The sequence below is a fragment of the Carcharhinus amblyrhynchos genome, chromosome 4 (genome assembly GCF_965287045.1).
Source record: "Carcharhinus amblyrhynchos chromosome 4, sCarAmb.v2.hapA, whole genome shotgun sequence".
Lineage (NCBI taxonomy): Eukaryota > Metazoa > Chordata > Chondrichthyes > Carcharhiniformes > Carcharhinidae > Carcharhinus > Carcharhinus amblyrhynchos.
The window spans coordinates 99,416,766-99,438,180 of NC_137327.1; the positions used below are offsets into that span (position 1 = coordinate 99,416,766).

Here is a 21,415-nt window from a genome sequence, read left to right on the forward strand (position 1 = left end):
GTCCAGTTCTTGGTGGAAAGGCGAATCAGCGACAGTATTGGAAAGCTGAAGCCCGGAATGTGGGGAGACTGGGTTAAACTCTGTTTTTGGGCCTTCCCGGCCTTTTGGCTAAGATCAAGTAAAGTAGCGACATGCTGTACTTGGTTGAAGTCATTAGGTTACATTGTAGCTTCATTTGAAGCAATATCTTAAAACAGCATCTCAACCTGTTGGCTAAGATGCAAATAAGATCAAGTCTTGGCGAAGAGCTGTGCCTACTCCAATCAGGTTGGATCATGTAGATCAAGCCCAAGACAGGAGGTGGGGGCCCTGTCTTGTCAGCTTGGATCGGGAATGTCGCAACTTGTTGGGACTCTGAATTGGATTTGATTTAATTGGATTGAATTCGAATAAAAACAAAAAAAAACTCCTCTGATAATCTGGAGAAACTGGGTTAAAATTCTCCTGTCAATGTGGAGAGACAGGCTTAAACTCCTCTGATAATATGGAGAGACTGGGTTCAACTCTGATAATGTGGAAAGACTGGGTTTAACTCTGATAACGTGGAGAGACAGGGTTAAACTCCTCGGATAATATGAGAGACTGGATTCAACTCACCTGATGATGTGGAGACAGGATTAAAATCATTCTAATGTGGTGGAGACTTTATTAGCTGAGACATAGAATATGAGAGCAGGGAGGTTATGATGGAACGGTGTAAAAGCATGTTAGGCCACAGTTAGAATGTTGTGTGCAGTTATGGTCACCACACAATAGGAAGGATGTGATTGCAACAGAAAGGGTGCCAAGAAGATTCACCAAGATGTTGCCACGGGTGAAGGATCTATGAGGAGAGGCTGGATAGGCTGGGGTTATTTTCCTTAGAGCAGAGAAGGCTGATTGGGGTGGGGGGAGGGGATTGGGGTGGGGGGAGGGGATTGGGGTGGGGGGAGGTGGGTGGGGGGGAGGGGGAAAGGGGGTGGGGGGGGAGGTGGGTGGGGTGGGGGGAAAGGGGGAGGGGGGAAAGGGGGAGGTGGGTGGGGGTGGGGGGGGAAAGGGGGAGGTGGGTGGGGGTGGGGGGGGAAAGGGGGAGGTGGGTGGGGGTGGGGGGGGAAAGGGGGAGGTGGGTGGGGGGGGGGAAAGGGGGAGGTGGGTGGGGGGGGGGAAAGGGGGAGGTGGGTGGGGGGGGGAAAGGGGGAGGTGGGTGGGGGGGGGAAAGGGGGAGGTGGGTGGGGGGGGGAAAGGGGGAGGTGGGTGGGGGGGGGAAAGGGGGAGGTGGGTGGGGGGGGAAAGGGGGAGGTGGGTGGGGGTGGGAGGGGGAGGTGGGTGGGGTGGGGGGAAAGGGGGAGGTGGGTGGGGGGGAAGGGGGAGGTGGGTGGGGGGGTGAGGCGGAGGGGGGGGAGGGGGAGGTGGGTGGGTGGGGTGGGGGGAAAGGGGGAGGGGGGAAAGGGGGAGGTGGGTGGGGGTGGGGGGGGAAAGGGGGAGGTGGGTGGGGGTGGGAGGGGGAGGTGGGTGGGGGGGGAAGGGGGAGGTGGGTGGGGTGGGGGGAAAGGGGGAGGTGGGTGGGGGGGAAGGGGGAGGTGGGTGGGGGGGTGAGGCGGAGGGGGGGGAGGGGGTGGGGGGGGAGGGGGAGGTGGGTGGGGGGGGGAGGTTGGTGGGACCTCATCAAGAAAAAACTTTTAATCCGGAGTGTAGTGGGAACCTGGAACTCAATGCCTGAAAGAGTGGTAGAGGTGGAAACCCCACGACACTTAAGAAGCATTTAGATGAGCAATTGAAATATCATAGCATATGAGGCTATGGACCAAGTGAGGGGAAAATGGGATTAGCATAGATAGCTGTTTGATGGCTAGCCCAGACACAATGGACACAAGCAACAGAAAACTTCGGATCATCTTTAGGTAAGTGTGGGTCCCTGGGAAACAACACTACCTACTGGTTATTCTGCAAGCATCTTGGTAAGTATATTTCACTTCATGAAATAATTTAAATTCATTTCTCCAACCTTGTTGAATTAACTTGATGAGAGAAATATTGATATTCTGTTGCCATTCATCTGTCAAATAAAACTCTCACTGTATACATGTGCATCTCCTGTTTTATACGGAGAATTAGAATGTGTAAATCAAAATGAAAATCTTGGACTTTATCACACAGCTAAAATTAGAGATACAAATTCACAGATGAATTGTGTAGTAACAAATGAATCACCTTTAGAATCACTGGTAACACTCACCTAATGAAGAAGCAGTGCTCCGAAAGCTCGTGATACCAAATAAAGTTGTTGTGAGACTTTTTACTGTACTTTTAGAAGAATAATGCCACCTTCTGACTTCCAGTTGTTGGATTTTTGTTACACTTTTATTTTTTAAAGCTGCATTTATTCTGTAAATTTACTTAATCTGCTGTCAGGATGATGCAAATCTTTTAAAATGTCTGTGTATTTTTGAAATCTAGGGTGCAGTGAGCTGGTAAGATTGCATGTGAGGCCAAAAGTCCGGTTTGCACCAGATGTGAACCGGATTTTTGGCCTCACATATAATCTCCTCGCTTGTGTTTTGCAGCGAGATGGGCATAAAGCTGATTTGCTTGGGATTGACTTCATTTCAATCCAATTAACACTTCCAGGAAGAATCTTCCACTCTCCTAGTTGCTTCTCTCCTCAGGTGTCACCATGATTGCCACGCTGGGGGGATCAGAAACCACTGAAGCCACTGGGTGGTTGGGGATATGTCTGGCCAGTGCCCACTGTAAAGTGCCAGCGTGTAGATCAATTTTGAAAGTAAGCAAACCCATCAAAGAAAATGGATTGGAGAAGGGAGATTTCTGCATATGATATTGGCACCTGCCAATTTGGGCACTGTAAGTGTGCCAGGGGCAGTGCCATGCCAGTAGTGTAATTTGTGGGCTACATGGTGTTGGAGCCTAAGTAAGGGTGGAGCTGTGGCCAGGGTAGGTTGGGGGCTTTTGCAGAGGGTGCAAATGTTGGTGGGGGGGGGGTCATATGGGCTCAGACAGGGGACTTATTGCAAGGATCCTGTTGTCCTGATGCTGGTGACCCATGTTGATGTGGTGGGAGAAAATGCTGCCAATGATATGGGGGGAGGGTTCTGATGTCTGTGAGGCAGTGTGGAAGGAGGTCTCCCAGCTCACTGAGAGATTGGGGCACCCTGTGCAATGGTGCCCAAGCACAGTATAGCTAGCTTCCCTGGCATACATAGGCTCCCTTTCCCTGCTGTCAAAAAAACTGACAGTGTGTGGGAAGATTGTGGTGCTGAACTTGCCCACAAAATAGGTGTGGAACGCTCTCATTTTCAGACTTTAATGACACTTAGAATTTTTGTAGGAATATTGTCCCTCTAGTGTCAAAAAGAAGGGTTTAAACAAAGGGTGTATATGTATGTATATGTATGTATGTATATATATGTGTGTGTGTGTTTACAATTACCCATTAAATTATCTTTTAGTAGTTTCTTTGAAGATTTTACTTGAATGTTTCAGTTTTCCCAAAAGCCTTAACTGTGATATCTCTGCTTAGGACTGTGACACCAAACTGAGTTTGGAGGCTGAATCTGTAGTTTGCTTATTTTCCTCAAATGTATTAATACCATTGAGATAGCTATACACAGATGTTTTTTTTAACTTCCAGCAGTTTTTTTACAATTAAGAAAAACTGGGCTAATTATGTATTCGTGTCATTTGCAAAGAAGTTGCGCATTTTGAAAAAAAATTGTTCTGTTTACATACTTGTTGTAATCTTCATTCTTTTGATTAAATGGAATGTGAAAGGAGGGTGACCTATGTCTTTATTTAATGTTAGCTCTTTTTTGGAAAAACATTATTTGTATTTGTTACAATGATAGTTTTGTAGGGCAAAGATTCTAATTTCCAAAACTGATTAGATAAATAGAGAGGCAGACAGGCAGTATCTTTCCTCATCCTTATTTTTGTAGATCAATTTTGAAAGTAAGCAAACCCCTTAAAGAAAATGGATTGGAGAACGGAGATTTCTGCATATGATATGACCGCATAGTTGATTGGCCTAGTGGCCTCACTTACCAGCCTTTGAAACAATGGGTGGAGAAATCAGGATGAGGCTGTTGAAGGAAAGGGAAAAAGCTGACCTCAGTGATGCTGAAGAGAAAAAATGGTGATCTTTGATTGTGAAATATGGGATTAGAAGCAATTTTGGGATTGACTAGGTTGCTGAGATTATGATCGATTTGTTTCTGCCAGAGTGACAAGAGAACGAGATGAAATAAGTAATGAATGTGATAATGGCGTAGTTAGGGCTTTAGTCTTGTCGTTCAAATGGAGGAAATTTAACATAACCTCGGACCGAATATTGGGTAAGCAGTAAAGATGTTATCTGTCTGCGTGTAAAAGTTGACCTGATTCATGTTGTCGTAGGGCAATACTACCCCTGTAGTGGCCTGAGTAGCTTGGTGAAAAGTACAGCTGTGAAATGAAAACTTCAGCAAGTATTACATTTTGACAGCACAAAAAGACCTTTCGGCCCAACGAGTCTGTGCTGATATTTGCTGCCACTCGGTCCAATTGTCGAGGGGATTTAATCCTTCTGGACAATTTCCGGGTAAACCATTTACCGGGAATTTCTTAGAGGGATTCCCCAGTGCATCGTTGGGATTACCGCTCCCCACCCCCAAAATGCGACGCTGGGGAAGTAGGAAGTTATGGACCAATTATATCTGTGTCTCATCTGTCTCAAAAATATCCAGCTCCCTTTTTAACATTCTTCTACCAATTCTTAATGCTATGACTCAATGAATGGCCTTAGGTGATGAATGAGATCGCAATTGGAGCCCAAGTCAATTTCGATTGGTCATTATTTCACGTGCCATCACCAGACCATGATCATCCGATAATCTGATTGGATGAAGAATCTGTCACCTGGGTAACGTTACGCCGGAAGGGAGCATTGGCACCAATCAGAAGAGGCAGGGCGCTTCTTTTGCCCAGTCGTGTTCAAGAGGCGGAGCTGACGGCGTTCTGATCGCAGTCTTGTGCACATCTTTTCAGCACGAAATTCCCAAGTAAAACCTGCTTTGCTGAGTAAAATGAACACACGTTCGCGGGTGAGTATTCAATTAGCAATGTGTGAGGTAGTGTAATGTAAGGAATGAGCGATGCTTGTTTGTAGACTTGATTGAATGGAGGAGGGGAGGGAAGTAAAGGACGGGGAGATATTGGTGCATTGTGCAGACTGCAACCTACAGTGGTCTCAAACCTGCTTGGATAAGATCTTGTGGGAAATCTATCTGATATTTTCATATAAAAGCAGACAATACTGCAAATATTCAATCCTAGCAAATATGGGCGAGGGCAAAACAGATCACTGACCTTTAATCAGAAGAGTTCCCTTATTTCTGAATTATGCGAAGAGAGGAAATAGAGATAGCATTTAAAGTATGTGAGTTTTTCATATCTTTCAACGAATCACGAAGGCTGCCATCTGAATGTAAAAATAAAACGAGAGAAGATCTAAAACCAGCAAAGATAAAGGAAATAAAATAAAAGTAAAATTTATTTATTAGTCACAAGTAGGTTTGCATTAACACTGCAATGATGTTACGTGAAAATCCCCTACTCTGGTGCCTGTTCAGGTACACTGAGGGTGAATTTAGCATAGCCAATCCACCTGACCAGCACAATCAACAACGATCGGCAACTACGTCTCCTCCACAATCATCCTTATCACGGGTGCCCCACAACGCTGTGCCTTAGCCCCCTACTGTAATCCTTATACACCTATGACTGTGTGGCTAAATTCCCCTCCAACTTGATTTTCAAGTTTGCAGACGACACCACCGTAGTGAGTCAGATCTCAAACAACGATGAGATAGAGTACAGGAATAAGATAGAGAATCTGGAGAACTGGTGCACCAACAATAATCTCTCCCTCAGTATCAACAAAACGAAAGAGATTGTCATTGACTTCAGGAAACATAAAGGAGAACATGCCCCAATCTACATCAATGGGGATGAAATGGAAAAGGTCGAGAGCTTCAATTTTATTTAGGTGGCCAAATCACCAACAACTTTTTCTGCCCCCCCCCGCAACTGCCGCCCATGCTGACATTATAGTTAAGAAAGCCCACTAGTGCCTCTACTTTCTCAGAAGACTGAGGAAATTTGGCATGTCAGCTACAACTTTCACCAACTTTTACAGATGCACCATAGAAAGCATTCTTTTTGGCTGTATCACAGCTTGGTATGGCTCCTGCTCTACCCAAGATTGCAAGAAACAACAAAAGGTCTTGAATGTAGCTCAAAACATCACGCAATCCAGCTTCCCATCCATTGACTCTGTCTATACTTCCCACTGCCTTGGCAAAGCGGCCAGCATAATTAAGGACCCCACATGCTCAGACATTCTCTCTTCCACCACCTTCCATCAGGAAAAAGATAGAAATGGCTGAGGTCACATACCAACTGTCTTAAGAACAGCTTCTTCCGTGCTACTGTCAGACTTTTGAATGGAATTACCTTGCATTAAGTTGATCTTTCTCTACACCCTAGCTATGACTGTAACACTACATCCTGCACTCTCTCATTTCCTTCTCTAAGAACGGTATGCTCTGTTTGTATAGCACGCAAGAAACAATACTTTTCACTGTATGCTAATACATGTGACAACAATAAATCAAATTTTTGGAGTGTGGGAGGAAACCAGAGCACCCGGTGGAAACTCGTGTAGACATGGAAAATGTGCAAACTCCACACAAACTGTAGCCCAAGCTGGGAATCAAAGCCAGGTCCCTGGCGCTGTGAGGCAACAGTGCTAACCACTGATGTTGGGATCAAAAGTTATTGAAAATTATGTTGAGTCTGGAAAGTGCTCAGTGAAAAAATTAAGTGTTGTTCCTCAAGTTTATGTTAAGCTTCATTGGAATACTGCAGGAGGCCAGGACAAAGTTCAGAGTGAGGATGTGGTACAGAATTAAAAATGGCAGAAAATTGGAAGCTCAGGGTCACACTTGTGGACAGAATAGAAGTTTTGCAAAACGATAATCCAATTTGAGTTTGCCAAGTATGGAGTAGACCACATTGTGAATAGCACATTGAAAGAAGTACAAGTTTTTTTTAGTTTAATTAGGGCATCATGATTGGCACAGGCTTGAAAGGCCAAAGGGCCTGTTCCTGTGCTGCACTTTTCTTCTTTAAATTACTGTTATGTGTTTTGGACTTTGGTGCAAAGAGAGGAAGAATAGTGATTGTACCTTTAAGGGCAGCAGAGCAGAAGAGGGGGTCACCTTGCCTGGGGGACCAATAGGGACTGAGAGTGGATAATCACACTAGGAGGTGGAGTTCTTTCTTGGACAGAAGGCAATCTGAAGACATGTAGGGACTGGGGCGGCCAACAGGCTGCTCTAGGTCAACAGGAGGCTGTCAGCCTCAGGACGTGCAGTTTTCCTAAATGATTTTTTGTTGTGTTCCTGATGAAATCTCTGAGTGTGCATTACTATAAGGGGTAGAAGGGCAGGTGTTTCATCTCCTGCATTGTATGAAAAGGCCTTGACGGAAGTGCGGTTCTGGGGTTACTGAGGAATGGACCAGGCTAATGTTGAGTGAATGGTCCCTTTAGAACACTGAAAGGGTAGAGCAGGAGAAGATGTGTTTTGTGGCATCACACTAGAGGTGGCAGAAATGGTGAATGTGGAGGTGGGTACAGTACAGTACACAATGACAACAAGGGGAAATTCTAATGATTCTGGGAGGGAGGGGAAGGGGAGACAGCAGGTCTGTGAAAAAGAACATAAGAACATAAGAACATAAGAAATAGGAGCAGGAGTAGGCCATCTACCCCTTCGAGCCTGCCCCGCCATTCAATAAGATCATGGCTGATCTGTCGTGGCTCAGTTCCACTTTCCCGCCCTCTCCCCATAACCCTTAATCCCTTCTCTTATCAAAAACCCATCAACCCGCTTCTTAAAAATATTTAGCGAGGCAGCCTCCACCACTTCAACGGGCAGAGAATTCCAGAGATTCACCACCCTTTGAGTGAAGAAGTTCCTCCTCAACTCCGTTCTAAACCGCCTCCCCTTTATCTTGAGGCTGTGCCCCCTAGTCCTACTGTCTTTTTTGAGCGGGAAGAGTCTCTCCACCTCTATCCTATCCATCCCATTCATCATCTTATACGTCTCAATGAGATCTCCCCTCATTCTTCTAAACTCTAACGAGTACAAGCCTAGTTTATTCAGCCTCTCCTCATAGCTCAATCCCCTCAACTCCGGTATCAGCCTAGTAAACCTCCTCTGCACTCCCTCCAGGGCCAAAATATCCTTGCGCAGGTGCGGCGCCCAAAACTGCACACAGTACTCCAGCTGCGGCCTCACCAATGCCCTATACAGCTGCAGCAAGACCTCCCTACTTTTATATTCAATCCCCCTCGCTATGAAGGCCAGCATCCCATTCGCCTTCCTGACCACCTGCTGCACCTGCAAGCTGGGTTTTTGCGACTCATGCACAAGGACCCCGAGGTCCCTCTGCACCGTCGCCTGCTGCAGTTTTTCGCCACGTAAGTAATAGTCCTTCCTACCATTCTTCCTACCAAAGTGGACCACCTCACACTTGCCAACATTAAATTCCATTTGCCATTTCCTGGCCCATTCGCCCAGCCTATCTAGATCCTTCTGCAGACTCTCCACACCCTCCGCACAATTTGCCGTTCCCCCAATCTTGGTGTCATCAGCAAATTTCGACACCCTGCACTCGGTTCCCTCCTCCAGATCATCTATATAAATGGTAAATAGCTGAGGCCCCAGCACCGACCCCTGGGGCACCCCACTAGTCACCATCCGCCAATCCGAATAGCACCCATTGACCCCCACTCTCTGCCTCCTATTTGACAACCAATCCTCTATCCACGCTAACACCCTACCCCCAACTCCATGTCCCCTGACCTTTTGCAATAACCTCTTGTGAGGTACCTTGTCAAACGCCTTCTGAAAATCCAGAAAGACCACATCCACCGGCTCTCCTCTATCCACTGCCCTAGACACATCCTCATAGAACTCCAGTAAATTTGTCAGACACGACTTCCCTTTAATGAAACCGTGTTGCGTCCGCCCTATCAAGCAATTCCCTTCAAGATGCCTCGCAATTTCCTGCTTAATGATGGATTCTAACATTTTACCTACCACAGACGTTAAACTAACCGGCCTATAATTCCCCGCCTTTTGCCTGGCACCCTTCTTAAACAACGGCGTAACATTAGCCGTTTTCCAATCTTCCGGCACTTCCCCAGAATCCAGCGACGTCTGGAAAATAACCACCAAGGCATCCACTATCACCTCCGCCATTTCTTTCAGAACCCTCGGATGCATTCCATCCGGTCCTGGGGACTTGTCCACAATCAGCCCCTCCAGTCTGTCGAGCACCACCTCTCTAGTAACAGTAATGTCATTAAGACCCTCCATTCCTACCACCTTTCCATCGCTAACACCCGGCAAATTATTCACGTCCTCCTCCGTGAAGACAGAAACAAAAAAGTTATTCAAGACCTTCGCCATATCCCCATCCCCTACCACTAGCTCCCCTTTCTCATCCTCTAAAGGACCAACGTTCACCCTAGCCAGCCTCTTCCTTTTTATATATTTATAAAAACTCTTGCTATCCTTTTTTATATTAAGTGCTAGCCCAGCCTCATAGCTTCTCCTACCCTCCTTTATCAACTTCTTTGTCAATCTTTGTTGACATTTAAACCTTTCCCAATCCTCTTCTCGCCCACTGCTCTTAGCTACTCTAAATTCCTCCGCTTTTAATTTAACACTTTCCTTCACCTCCTTCGTTATCCACGGCTTATTACCTCTCTTCCTACTGTCCTTTTTAACCATCGGAATAAATTTCTGCTGAGCACCAAGAAAGATCTCCTTAAAGATCCTCCACTGCTCCTCAGCAGACCTACCTTCCAACACATTCCCCAGTCCACATTCGCCAATTCTTCTCTCATCCTACCATACTCCCCTCTATTCAAACAAAGGACGCGCGTCCGGGAACCCACTTTCTCCTCCTCCATCTGCACCAGAAACTCCACCATACAATGATCACTCTCTCCAAGAGGATCCTTCACCGCAAGGTCCCTAATTCTACCCGCCTCATTACATAGCACCAGATCCAAGATAGCTTGCTCCCTCGTCGGCTCCAACACACACTGTTCAAGGAAATTATCCCGGCAGCATTCCAAGAACTCCTCCTCGAGCCCACCTCGTCCAACATGGGTCGACCAATCAATATGCAGATTGAAATCTCCCATAACTACTGCCGTCCCAATCCTGCACGCCGCACTTATTTGCGTGTTAACAGCCCGCCCCACCTCCAGATCATTATTCGGGGGCCTATAGACAACACCCACCAGCGTCTTCCTCCCTTTGCTGTTCCTAATCTCCACCCACAACGATTCCACGTTCTGCTCTTTGGCTCCGATATCATCCCTTGCTACCACCTTGATACTATCCTTAATCAGCAGAGCTACGCCACCCCCTCTTTCCTCCTGCCTATCCTTCCTAAACACTTGATAGCCCTGTACATTCATCTCCCAGTCCCTGTCACCTTGCAGCCACGTCTCTGTAATGGCCACCAGATCGTATCCATTTGTGTCGATCTGCGCCACCAGCTCATCCACTTTATTCCGAATGCTTCGTGCATTCAGATAAAGCGCTTTCATCCCAGCCTTCACCTGGACCCTATTTGCCGTAACGCCACCAATTGGGACATCTTCGGCCTCTTCCCTTACCTGTACCCTATCCTTAACTTTAGACCTTGTAGCGTCACCTACCCTCGCACCCTCCCCCCCCCTAATTAGTTTAAAGCCCTGTCTACAGTCCTCTTTACTCGATTCGCCAACACTCTGGTCCCAGCACGATTCAGACCAACCCCATCCCGCCCGAACAAGTCCCACCTACCCCAATACTGGTGCCAATGCCCCATAAATTCGAACCCATTCCTCCCACACCAATCCCTGAGCCACCCATTCACTTCCTTTATCCTGTCAACCCTATGCCCGTCTGCACTCAGTTCAGGCAGTAGCCCAGAGACGACCACCTTGTCGGTTCTACTTTTTAATTCCATTCCCAGCTTCTCATACTCCCTCCGCAGATCCTCAGTCCGCACTTTGCCTACGTCGCCGGCACCCACATGTACTACAACGACCGGGTTCTCACCCTCCCACTCCAGGTTCCTCTGCAGCCCAGCTGTGACATCCTGTACCCGAGCACCAGGCAGACAACACACCCTTCTGTGCACTTTGTCATTGTGACAAAGGACAGTGTCAATACCCTTCACCCCACTATCCCCAATCACTACTACGTTCCTTTTCCTTTTCTCTTTGCCTATGGCCTGCTGCATCACTGTACCGTGTGCAGTTTGCTCACCAACCTCACCTGCCTCGTCCTCTTCCAGACTGGAAGCAAGAACCTCAAACCTGTTATGCAGATTAAGAGGCTGAGGCCTCCGCTCCTCACCCCCCTTCCTCCTCCTCCCAGCAGCCCCCTTTTGTCCCTGACCCTTAGATTTAGCCAGTCTAGGGGCACCCTCTCTCCCCTTGATGAGCCTCAGTGTCCAGAGAAAAGGATGCAAGCTCTGTTAATTATTGGTGTGGGGAGAGTTTTTGGTTGCTGAAAAGGAAAACCTATCAGGAATGTTAGTATGGAAAGTTGAATTGGCAGAACATTAAATTGAACAATTCAACCATTACTCTAATTTGTTTTTATTTGTATTTGTTTCTTGCCTCTCCCTTGTTTTTGCTCTTGTCTGGCATGTGGTCATGACTTGGCCTTTCTCATGTTCTCTAGAAGCATTGTTTATTCCTTTACTTGCTGTATTATCACATCTTTCGGCCTTGTACCATGAACCCTTCTGTCATTTAATCACTCCTTTCTGTGTTCTATACCATGACAGACTACAGCATACAAGTGCAGAAGATGCAACAACCGTCCTTTTTTTTTACCTCCTCTACACCATCCAAGGTCCAAGACACTAATGGCAATTTACTTGTACTCTATTCAATGTACAGTAACAATCTGATTTTCCCCTGAAAGGTCATAACTTTGTTAACTCTGTTTCTCTCTTTTCAGATGCTACCAGGTCTACTGAGCATTTTCAGCATCTGCAGTACTTTGCACTTTGTTTTGTAGTACAATACTTTTTGCTTTGTTTTCTAGCACAATAAGAAATGTGCTGTCATTGGGGGCTCTGGTTTCTTGGGCCAACATTTAGTGAAGAAGCTTCTGGAGAAAGGCTATATTGTTAATATTTTGGATGTCCGAAAACCACTTGAGGATGATGGAGTTCAGTTCTTCAGTGCAGATCTGTGCTCTAAACAGGTTGGTGTAAATGACATTCTCTATTTCTTGTGACATGAAGCCACCTGCATGCGAAAAGAGAAAAAGCTTACTTTTGTGACATTTTGAATTGCAAATGATATGCTAGAGGGACACAGTGCTTCTTTGAATGTTCATTGAAAAGAACAAACAAATCAGCCATCAATTATGATCTTGCTATAGTAATCATAACATTTTTCAAGCAGTTATTTTGATGTACCTATGGTCATAAAGTTTGGTTTGATTTATTCTTGGAGAACATGTAAACTGATAGCAACCAACGACCCCCCCCCCGCAACCATCTCCACCACCACTACCAATGTACATAAGCTATCAGGATGACTTCCAACATCCAGTACTGGATGGACAGACATTTTCTCCAGCAATGTAAGATTTGACCAAGGGTCACAAATTATTCAAAACAGCTGAGAACAGGCAGTTTATTAAGAAGCAAATGCCTGTGTTGGAACCCTGAGTGACAAACACCAAAGTCAGGATTTTCATGCTAATCTGTGCATATGTGATATCCTTAATCTGTGGTCCATTTCGGAAAGGTAATGACCATATTGCTGTCAATCCTTGCACCTCAAACTTGTTATGGACAAGGAGAAAGACAGCCTGCAAAAGACAGCTTTGGATTAGGGGGAGGAAGATTTTATTAAAATAACATAGGATCTGGCCAAAGTTGACTGGGAACAGCACCTTTGTAGGAAAATCTACAGAGGAGCAATGAGAGCCTTTCAAAAAGGAACTGGCAAGAGTGTAGGTCCAACATGCCCCCTAGAGGGGGAAATATAGGAGCAATAAGTTCAGGGAACCCTGGATGTCTCGAACAATTCAGGACTGGATAAACAATTACTGAGAGAACAACTCATATGTAGCCCTAGAGGAATATAGGAAGTAAAAGAGAGAATTTAAGAAAAGAAAAAGAGGGCTTAAAAAGGACCTGTGAACAAATTAGCGAGAATCCTAAAATATTTTAAGGGGAAGTGGTTAACCAGGGGAAGGATAGGGCCAGTTAGAGACCGACAAGGAAATGTGTGTGTGAAGCAACAGGACATTGGAAAGGTGTTAAATGAATATTTCTTCTCAGTCTTCACTTAGGAAAAGAAGAACGTAGGTAAAGAATTCAGGAAAAGGTACTGTGAGGAATTTGCACAGTTTGACATAGGAAATGAGCATATATTGGAGGCTCTGAAAGGCTTAAACGTGGGCAGATTCCCAGGCCAGATGAACTGCATTGTAGGCTGCTCTGGGAGGTGAGGCACAAAATTGCAGGGGCCCTGACAATTTTTTTTATTCCTCTCTGGCCGTGGGGCAAGTGCATAGGACTGGAGGATGGCTAATGTTGTTCCACTTTTCAAGAAAGGTAGTAGAGATGAACGAGGACCAGTGAGGCTCCTGTCAGTGGTACAGAAACTATTGGAGTAAATTCTGATGGTAAATATTAATCTCCACTTGGAAAGGCATGGCTTAATGAGGGATACTCAGAGAAAGGTCATGCCTAACAAATTTGATGAAATTTTTTGAAACTGTGATCAAACGTGCGGATGAGCAAAGTGCAGTTTATGTAACTTTTATATAGATTTTAGCCTTAAGTAAGGTCCCACATAGGAGACTGAGAAGGTTGCAGCACATGGAATTAAGGGAAACATGGCAAGGTGAATCTGAAACTGGTTTAGTAATAGGATACAAAGGGTGGTGGTCAAAGGCTGTTTTAGTGACTGGAGGCCAGGGTCCAGTGGCTTACCATAAGGTTCAGTGCTGGGACCCTTATTGATTGTCATATACATAAATGATATAGATGATAATGTGGGGGGAGAGGGAGCAATGAGCAGAATTGCAGATTACACAAAGATTAATAGTGAAGAAGGTGGTCATAGGTTACAAGAAGATGTAGATGGGTTGGGCAGAGCAGTGGCAGATGGTATTTAACCCTGATAAGTGCAAGGTGATGCATTTTGGAAGAAACAACAAGATGGGAATGTTTAGTGAATGGCAGCACATCAGGAAGCTCAGAGGAACAGATAGATCTTGAGGTACTTATTCACAGATCCCTAAAAGTGGCAGAGCAGGCAGATAAGATAGTTAAGGCATATGGGATATTTGCATTTATCAGTTGTGGCAGAGAGTACAAGAGCAAGGAGGTAGTGTTGGAGCTATACAGAATGTTGGTTAGGCCACAGCTAAAATACTGTGTGCAGTTCTGCTATTAGGAAGGTTGTGATTTCATTAGAGTGGATACAGAAGAAGTTCAACAGGATGGAGCATTTGAGCTATAAGGAGAGACTGGATATGCTTGGATTGTTTTCTCTAGAGCAGAGAAGACTGAGGGGAGCATGACTGAGGGGTATGGACCAGGCGAATAGGAAGCAACTGTTCGCCTTGGTTGAGGGGACATAGTTTTAAGCTATGGGGCAAGAGATTTAGAGGGGATTTGAGAAAACATTTTTCAATGAGGGTAATGGGAATCTGGAATGCACTGCCTAGGAAGGTAGTGGAGGCTGGAAGTCATATAACTTTTAAAATGTATTTGGATGAATACTTGAAACATCATAACTTCAATGATGTGGGACAATTGCTGGAAAATGTGATTGGTACAGCTTTAGTGGTAGTTATTGTCGGTACAGGCTTGATGGGCCAAAGTACTTTTTCTGCGCTGTGAGACTCTGGTCACACAAAATATGTGTAGGAATGTATTAAATTGATGTAATGGCTTGTTCTTTCCCACGCTGTTTTTTTTTAAAGAGTGCTGTATGCCTAATTGCATCACAAGATTCATATTGAGATTGGGATTCATAGGAGGTGAATCTACATTTAGTGTAATGGAGCACTTCCCCAGCAGTGTGCTAGTGTAATATAGTACAGCAGGGACCACCTACCAGGGGTCAAATATTTGTATTTTATTTATCTTATTTAATAGTGATATGATTACTTGATTAGTCTGCTGTATTTCATGTGCACTGTTGGATGGTATCTGAGTATCCTGGAATAGTCAGGTTGGAGAAAATTATGTTAGTGTTAACACTTCTATAATAATGCAAACATTTGGAATTTTTTTTCAGCCTATATGCAACTAAGAGGAAGTTGTTGTCCAGCAACTCTCCACAGGTTGTCAGTTTAATTAGTTTTGGTATTAACTGTCTGCAGTGTATTTAAAGGAAAACTTCAAACAATGAAATTGCATATTAATAAACTGTGATTATTTGTTTAGGATATACTGCCAGCTGTTAAGGGTGTGAGCATTGTATTTCACTGTGCCTCTCCAGCACCTTCTAGTGACAACCGAGAACTCTTCTATAAAGTGAATTACACAGGGACCAAAACTATAATTGAAGCGTGTAAAGAAGCAGGTGTTCAGGTAAAAAATGGTGCATTGCCACTTTAACACTGTTTGACTCTTCTTCCCTGCTCTGCCAACCTTTCATGACTAACTTTCATTTTTGCATACAGAAACTGGTGCTGACTAGTAGTGCTAGTGTTGTATTTGAAGGCTCAGACCTTAAGAATGGCTCTGAAGATCTACCATATGCTAAGAATCCCATTGACTACTATTCACAAACAAAGATCTTACAGGAGATGGTAGGTTTAATAGCTTTGACATCACTTTAAGTGAAATTGAAGTAATGCATTTGTGATGGCCTATATGGTACAGCTAAGTGATGTAAACTTTACTGACATACTTAATTGTACATTTTTAAGTTCAAGCTTTTATATTTTTCTACATTGAGAAAGTGTGCAAGTACTTTGCTCCATGAAAAATATAATTGCAACTCCAATGGTTCTTTTCACTTCCCACCCCTTTGCCATAACAATGTGCTTATAACCCCTTTGTGGAAGACATGTACAGTATTTCTATTTGCCACACCAATAAGTTTGTGATCGGAGATTGTAATCTGTGCTGCTTTGTGCAAACACCGTATTAAGGCTCACTTGACCCACAGCCAAGAGACTCATTAGTATGGCCACCCAGTGGAAGTAATTTTTTGTTGCTGGTCCCCTGACGTATTTGTATAATTTTTTTCTGTTGTGGGGGAGAGAGCTAACACACTTCCTCTCTCACATACGTTCATGCATTCTCGCTCTTTTGAGCGTTTATGCACTCTGACTGTTATATTGTATACTTGACTGTCCAGTAACTGCAAAATATTGTTCTAAAGTATTTTGGCAATTGCATTGGTTGTATACCAAAATATTACAATGGGAGTGGCTGTTGTTTCTTCCCTATTTGATGTTCACAACTAACTTTTTTTCTATGGCAGGAAATTCTTGGTGCTAATAATCCAGATCAGAACTTCATGACTATTGCAATTCGTCCTCATGGCATTTTTGGACCTCATGACCCGCATTTAGTACCTGTTCTTGTACAGGCTGCGAAGAGTGGCAAGATGAAGTTTATGATTGGGTTAGTACTGTATAGCTAGATCAATAGTACTGAATGTTTCACACTATAATTGAACTTGAGAAAGAACAGTAATAAGTCAGAAGCTAACAGTAACTTTCTTATTGACAATGTGTTGCGATTTACGTCTTTTGGGTGTGGGACCATCTGAGTGGCAAATTACATGAAAACACAATGCACTTTCCAAATGATTCCTTCCTACTACTACTTCCCTCTGTGCTTTATTATTGATAAATAGTACCATTTTGATCTGTATTCAAAACAACAAATGTTTTCTGGAAATATTAGTGTCAAAAGTAAGGTGGGGCACCATCAGCTATGGAAATGGGGAGCATATTTCCCTTTACATGAGGTTGAATGGATGGGTCATGCATCTGATATTAGGGCCTGGCAGAATCCACTCTTGATTTTTTAAATGTTTTTTGTTTTTAAAACTCTATAGATTGAGTTGAAGGTACAGTTTAATTGTTAATTATCATTCCTTGGAATTTTCTGGATATGATTTACAGTATTCTGCTGTTCGGTTAATTTCATCGCCTGATAAAACTGTGCTTGTACTTTTTACAGCAATGGCAAGAATCTGGTAGACTTCACCTATGTTGATAATGTTGTGCATGGGCTGATCCTGGCAGCAGAAAATCTTCACCCACAGTCACACATCTGTGGAAAGGTAACGGTTGACATTAATCTGTCTCTGCCTATTCAATCTTTCTTTGATCAATCTCGTCTGTTAGATCTGCTGTTAGTGTTTCCCTTTCATGCTGACTGCTCCATTGATGGTGCAGGGACCATTTAGTAATAACAAGACACTGAACTTTAATAATTGATTACAGTTGAAAAATGGAAATGGTTTATTAAGGCAAGAAACCCATTGTTAGCTTTCATAGCTGACTAGTGGGATCTGTCTGTCACTGGGCCTTTAAAAGGGTAATTGAATGATGACCACTCATGCAAGCCAATTACCTACGAAACCTGCTACAAAATTCTTTGAGATAGCACTCTTATTAGTAGACCTGACCTTGTTATGTAGGTGGTAAGACCATAGAATGGTGATGGCACAATAAGGTGGCTATTTGGCCTGTTGTGTCCATGCTGGCACTCTGCAAGAGTCACTGAGCCTCATTTGACCAGTTTTTCTTCATAGCTCTAATTGTTCTCTCCTCATAATTATCCAATTCCCTTTTGAAAGCCTCAATTGAATCTGCCTCCACCACAATCTCAGTGCATTCCAGATCCTAACCAGTCACTGCATGAAAGAATCACTGGTTCTTTTGCCACTCACTTTAAATCACTGTGCTCTCTGATTATCTGTATTTCTGGCTATGGGAACAGTTTCTCCCTATCTTCAGACTTTTGAACACTTCTATAAAATTTCTTCCAAATCTTCTCTTCTGCTCTCGAGAGAACGGCTGTCACTGTGTGAATTTATTTACATAACTGAAGTTCATCTTCATCATCCTTAGAACCATTCTTGTGAATCTTTTCTGCATCCTCGTGCCTTTAAATTATCCTAATATGTGGTGCCCAGAATTGGACACAATATTCCAGTCAACGCAAAACCAGTGTTCGCACAGGTTCATCTTAACTCCCTTTTAAATAACTCCGTTGGAATTAAATCTCTAGATAGATTCCGCATAATATATCTCTGGAGATCACAAAACGATTAGTTACTGATACATTAATCCAAGTACCTCAAATAATTGAATAGTTCATGTTGTTATATTGGACAAGAGAACTTTATTTATGTACCTACTCTTCTTCAAAATAGTATCATGAAATTTTTACATCCACCTGAGAAGATGGACTGCTGTTTAACATTTGACCATGCTGTACTCCTTTGATGTTACCAATATAAATTATATACTCAAATATCTGGAATGGCTCTAGAAGACTTAATTGAGATTGTTGTTTCTCTTCCCACAGCTAGTAGTGCACATGGCAAGTTCTCATCTGTTCCCATAGTGTTTTTGTTTTGCTGGAACAGATCAGTAGCCTGTCACCAGCTTATAGTGAGGGGGTGCTGTCTAGGAGTTCCTTCTGTTCTTAGCAGGTGTCATTGGTGTGCTAGAAGGATTTTTCAGGTGATGTTTGGCTGTGTTATGAATGCACCTTCCTTGGCCATCAAATCCTGGGATGAGATATGAACCTGGAGCTTTTGGCTTAGAGGCAAGGACACTGCCCACTACCCTACAAGGCCTCCTTAGTCAAGAATGATATCACTGAATCAAATAAATTAAATATTTCCTAAAATTACTTTGGTAGATTCTGATGTTGCCCCCTGTTTCCAACCAACTCTCATAGCCACCCTTATCTACAGTAGGTAAAAAAGATAGTTAGAAAAAGAATCATAATCCATGTTGTCATTGAACAAAATTAAAGTAGTGTTCGCATGTTAATTTGGAAGAATGTGTATTTTGAAATATCAGCTTTGTTTTCTTGACTTCCTCCTTTTTTAATTCCAATAGGCTTATCATATCACAAATGATGAACCGATTCCTTTCTGGACCTTCCTGTCTGAGATTTTAGTTGGATTGAATTATGATCCTCCGAAGTATCACATACCCTACCTGCTGGCTTATTATTTGGCCTTTTTGCTTTCAATTTTGGTGTTGCTATTAAAGCCATTTGTGACCATTAAACCTACATTCACTCCCATGCGGGTAGCATTGGCTGGAACATTCCACTACTACAGTTGTGAAAGAGCAAAGAAAGATCTAGGATATACGCCTGTTGTCTGCCTGAGTGAAGGAATCAAGTATACAATTCAAAGTTTCACACATCTTAGTAGATCAAGGTAGCTACAGTTTCAGCCAACCCATCACTCGTTATATTTTGGATTTTCAATCAGATGGCAGCAAGTGGATTTGGATATCTAAATTACTCATGATTCTTATTTGTGCCATAATTGAAATATGTCTTGACATTCTTGACTGGGTTGCAAGGTATATAACCCAACCAAAAATTGGTAAAATGCTAATATGGTGACTTCTGACATTCGTGGGAAGGAAAAATAATATCTGTCTTTATTTGTTGGTAGTGTTTCATGGCAACAGATGCAAATTCTGTACTCCCTATGAATACTCTAGATAGAAAATATTTGGTGAACACAGAGGTCTTGGGATGGAGAGAGGGGGAAGAAATTTGCATGATACAGTATCTATTTTGATAAATTTTGGGGATCATTCAAATGTTATTTAAAGGAAATTATTTACTATTTGACTTGTAAATTGAAAGGTGCATCTTTGCTCACTGTCAGCTTTGAGACTTTATTAGTAAGGTCTTACAGGTGAACTGTCTGAGATTCTCTTGACTCTTTATAAAGTCTCTAATAAAGTTTATCTCTAATAAAGTTTATTTATTAGTTTTGACAAGTCTGCTTATATTAACACTGCAGTGAAGTTAATGTGAAAATCCCCCTCGTCTCCACACTCCGGCATCTGTTCGGGTACACTGTGGGATTATTTAGCATGGCCGATGCACCTAAGCAGCATGTCTTTCGTATGGGAGAAAACGAGAGCACTCGGAGGAAACCCATGTAGATACGAGGAGAATGTATAAAATCCGCACAGGCAGTGATCCAAGCTGGGAATTGAACCCGGATCCCTGGCACTGTGAGGCAGCAGTGCTAAGCAGTATGCTGCTGTGTTGCCCCGAGGTCTGCTGAAATTACTGAACTGAATTTTGCTTTTAACATCAGCACTTTTGCTGTTGTTTCTAGCAATGTCTACATTATTTCTGATGTAAGCAGAAAATGATTCACTTTTTTCCCCCTTTTTTGCGATGCTGTACTTAATATCTAAGTAGTTTGGTCCAACGTGGTTTGCGATATTGCCATGAAATGTTTGGTTACTTCTGGTCTGAAGTTTAATAATGTTCCTCATTTATTAAATATTCCTTTAGAGATGATACACCTTTTCCATTTTTCTGACAAAATTTCAACCTGTTGATCATGTTTGTTCTTTAATGCATGCAGCAGTTTGAATTTATTTAAAAAATACTTGTATGGTGGAAATAATGCATTCTTTTAAATATTGACATGGTTAAAATTAGATGGAAGGACTATATTAAATCTTTGAAAATACTTAAGGATCCATAACAGCTAAAATATTAGGATATTAAATGTCACATTCCATTAGAACACTTCTTGGGTATTATTCAAAAGATTGATATCTTTCAATCTATTGCATCATCATTTTGTCATTCTCACTAGAATTAACTGCTGCTCAAAGGAATCCTTTATGTGAATCTCTTGTGAGCTCCCTACTCTTAGTTTGGCATATTCTGAACCGGAAAAAAATCCAATGTAAATAATGAAAGTGCTTATTCTGTTCTCTTGAGGATGTTAACTGTCATAACAGTCTGTTTATTCCAAATCTGATAGGAAACGTTTATCTATTTGGTCCTTTGTGAAGTGACTTCTGATGCTGTATTTCAACTGATTTACAGAAGCAGAAGTATTGGTGACATGTTTTAGTAATTGTACCATAAATAAGACTTTATTTTTTGGGATTGCTATAGAAAATGTCTCTGTCAAATGTAATGGTAGTCATATATGTGTGATCCAGTAACAATAAAAAATTCACTATGATATAATTTATTCTATGAATATGGTCACATTTTGCATCTTCGAACAAGGGCATGCCTATAAAAGAGGACTTCTACATTGGGCATGAGATGTATATTGAGAGCTCCT

General features: G+C 43.0%; 1 protein-coding gene across 1 annotated transcript; it reads left to right on the plus strand.

Moving 5' to 3' along the window:
- Window positions 1-4,972: 4,972 nt before the first annotated feature.
- Window positions 4,973-21,305, plus strand: nsdhl (NAD(P) dependent 3-beta-hydroxysteroid dehydrogenase NSDHL). Its single transcript, XM_080187644.1, has 7 exons — window positions 4,973-5,075; window positions 12,162-12,323; window positions 15,535-15,681; window positions 15,774-15,902; window positions 16,583-16,725; window positions 17,290-17,392; window positions 19,188-21,305. Exons 1-7 carry the CDS (start codon window positions 5,058-5,060, stop codon window positions 19,518-19,520), a joined length of 1,035 nt encoding a protein of 344 aa, XP_080043770.1. The 5' UTR covers window positions 4,973-5,057; the 3' UTR covers window positions 19,521-21,305.
- The last annotated feature ends 110 nt before the right edge of the window (window positions 21,306-21,415 follow it).

What these genes read in the sequence shown, in the direction of transcription:
- nsdhl (XM_080187644.1), top strand. An exon ending in AAGATGAAGTTTATGATTGG is followed by an intron (nt 16,726 to 17,289) that starts GTTAGTACTGTA and finishes TACTTTTTACAG; the next exon opens with CAATGGCAAGAATCTGGTAG. An exon ending in AGTCACACATCTGTGGAAAG is followed by an intron (nt 17,393 to 19,187) that starts GTAACGGTTGAC and finishes TAATTCCAATAG; the next exon opens with GCTTATCATATCACAAATGA.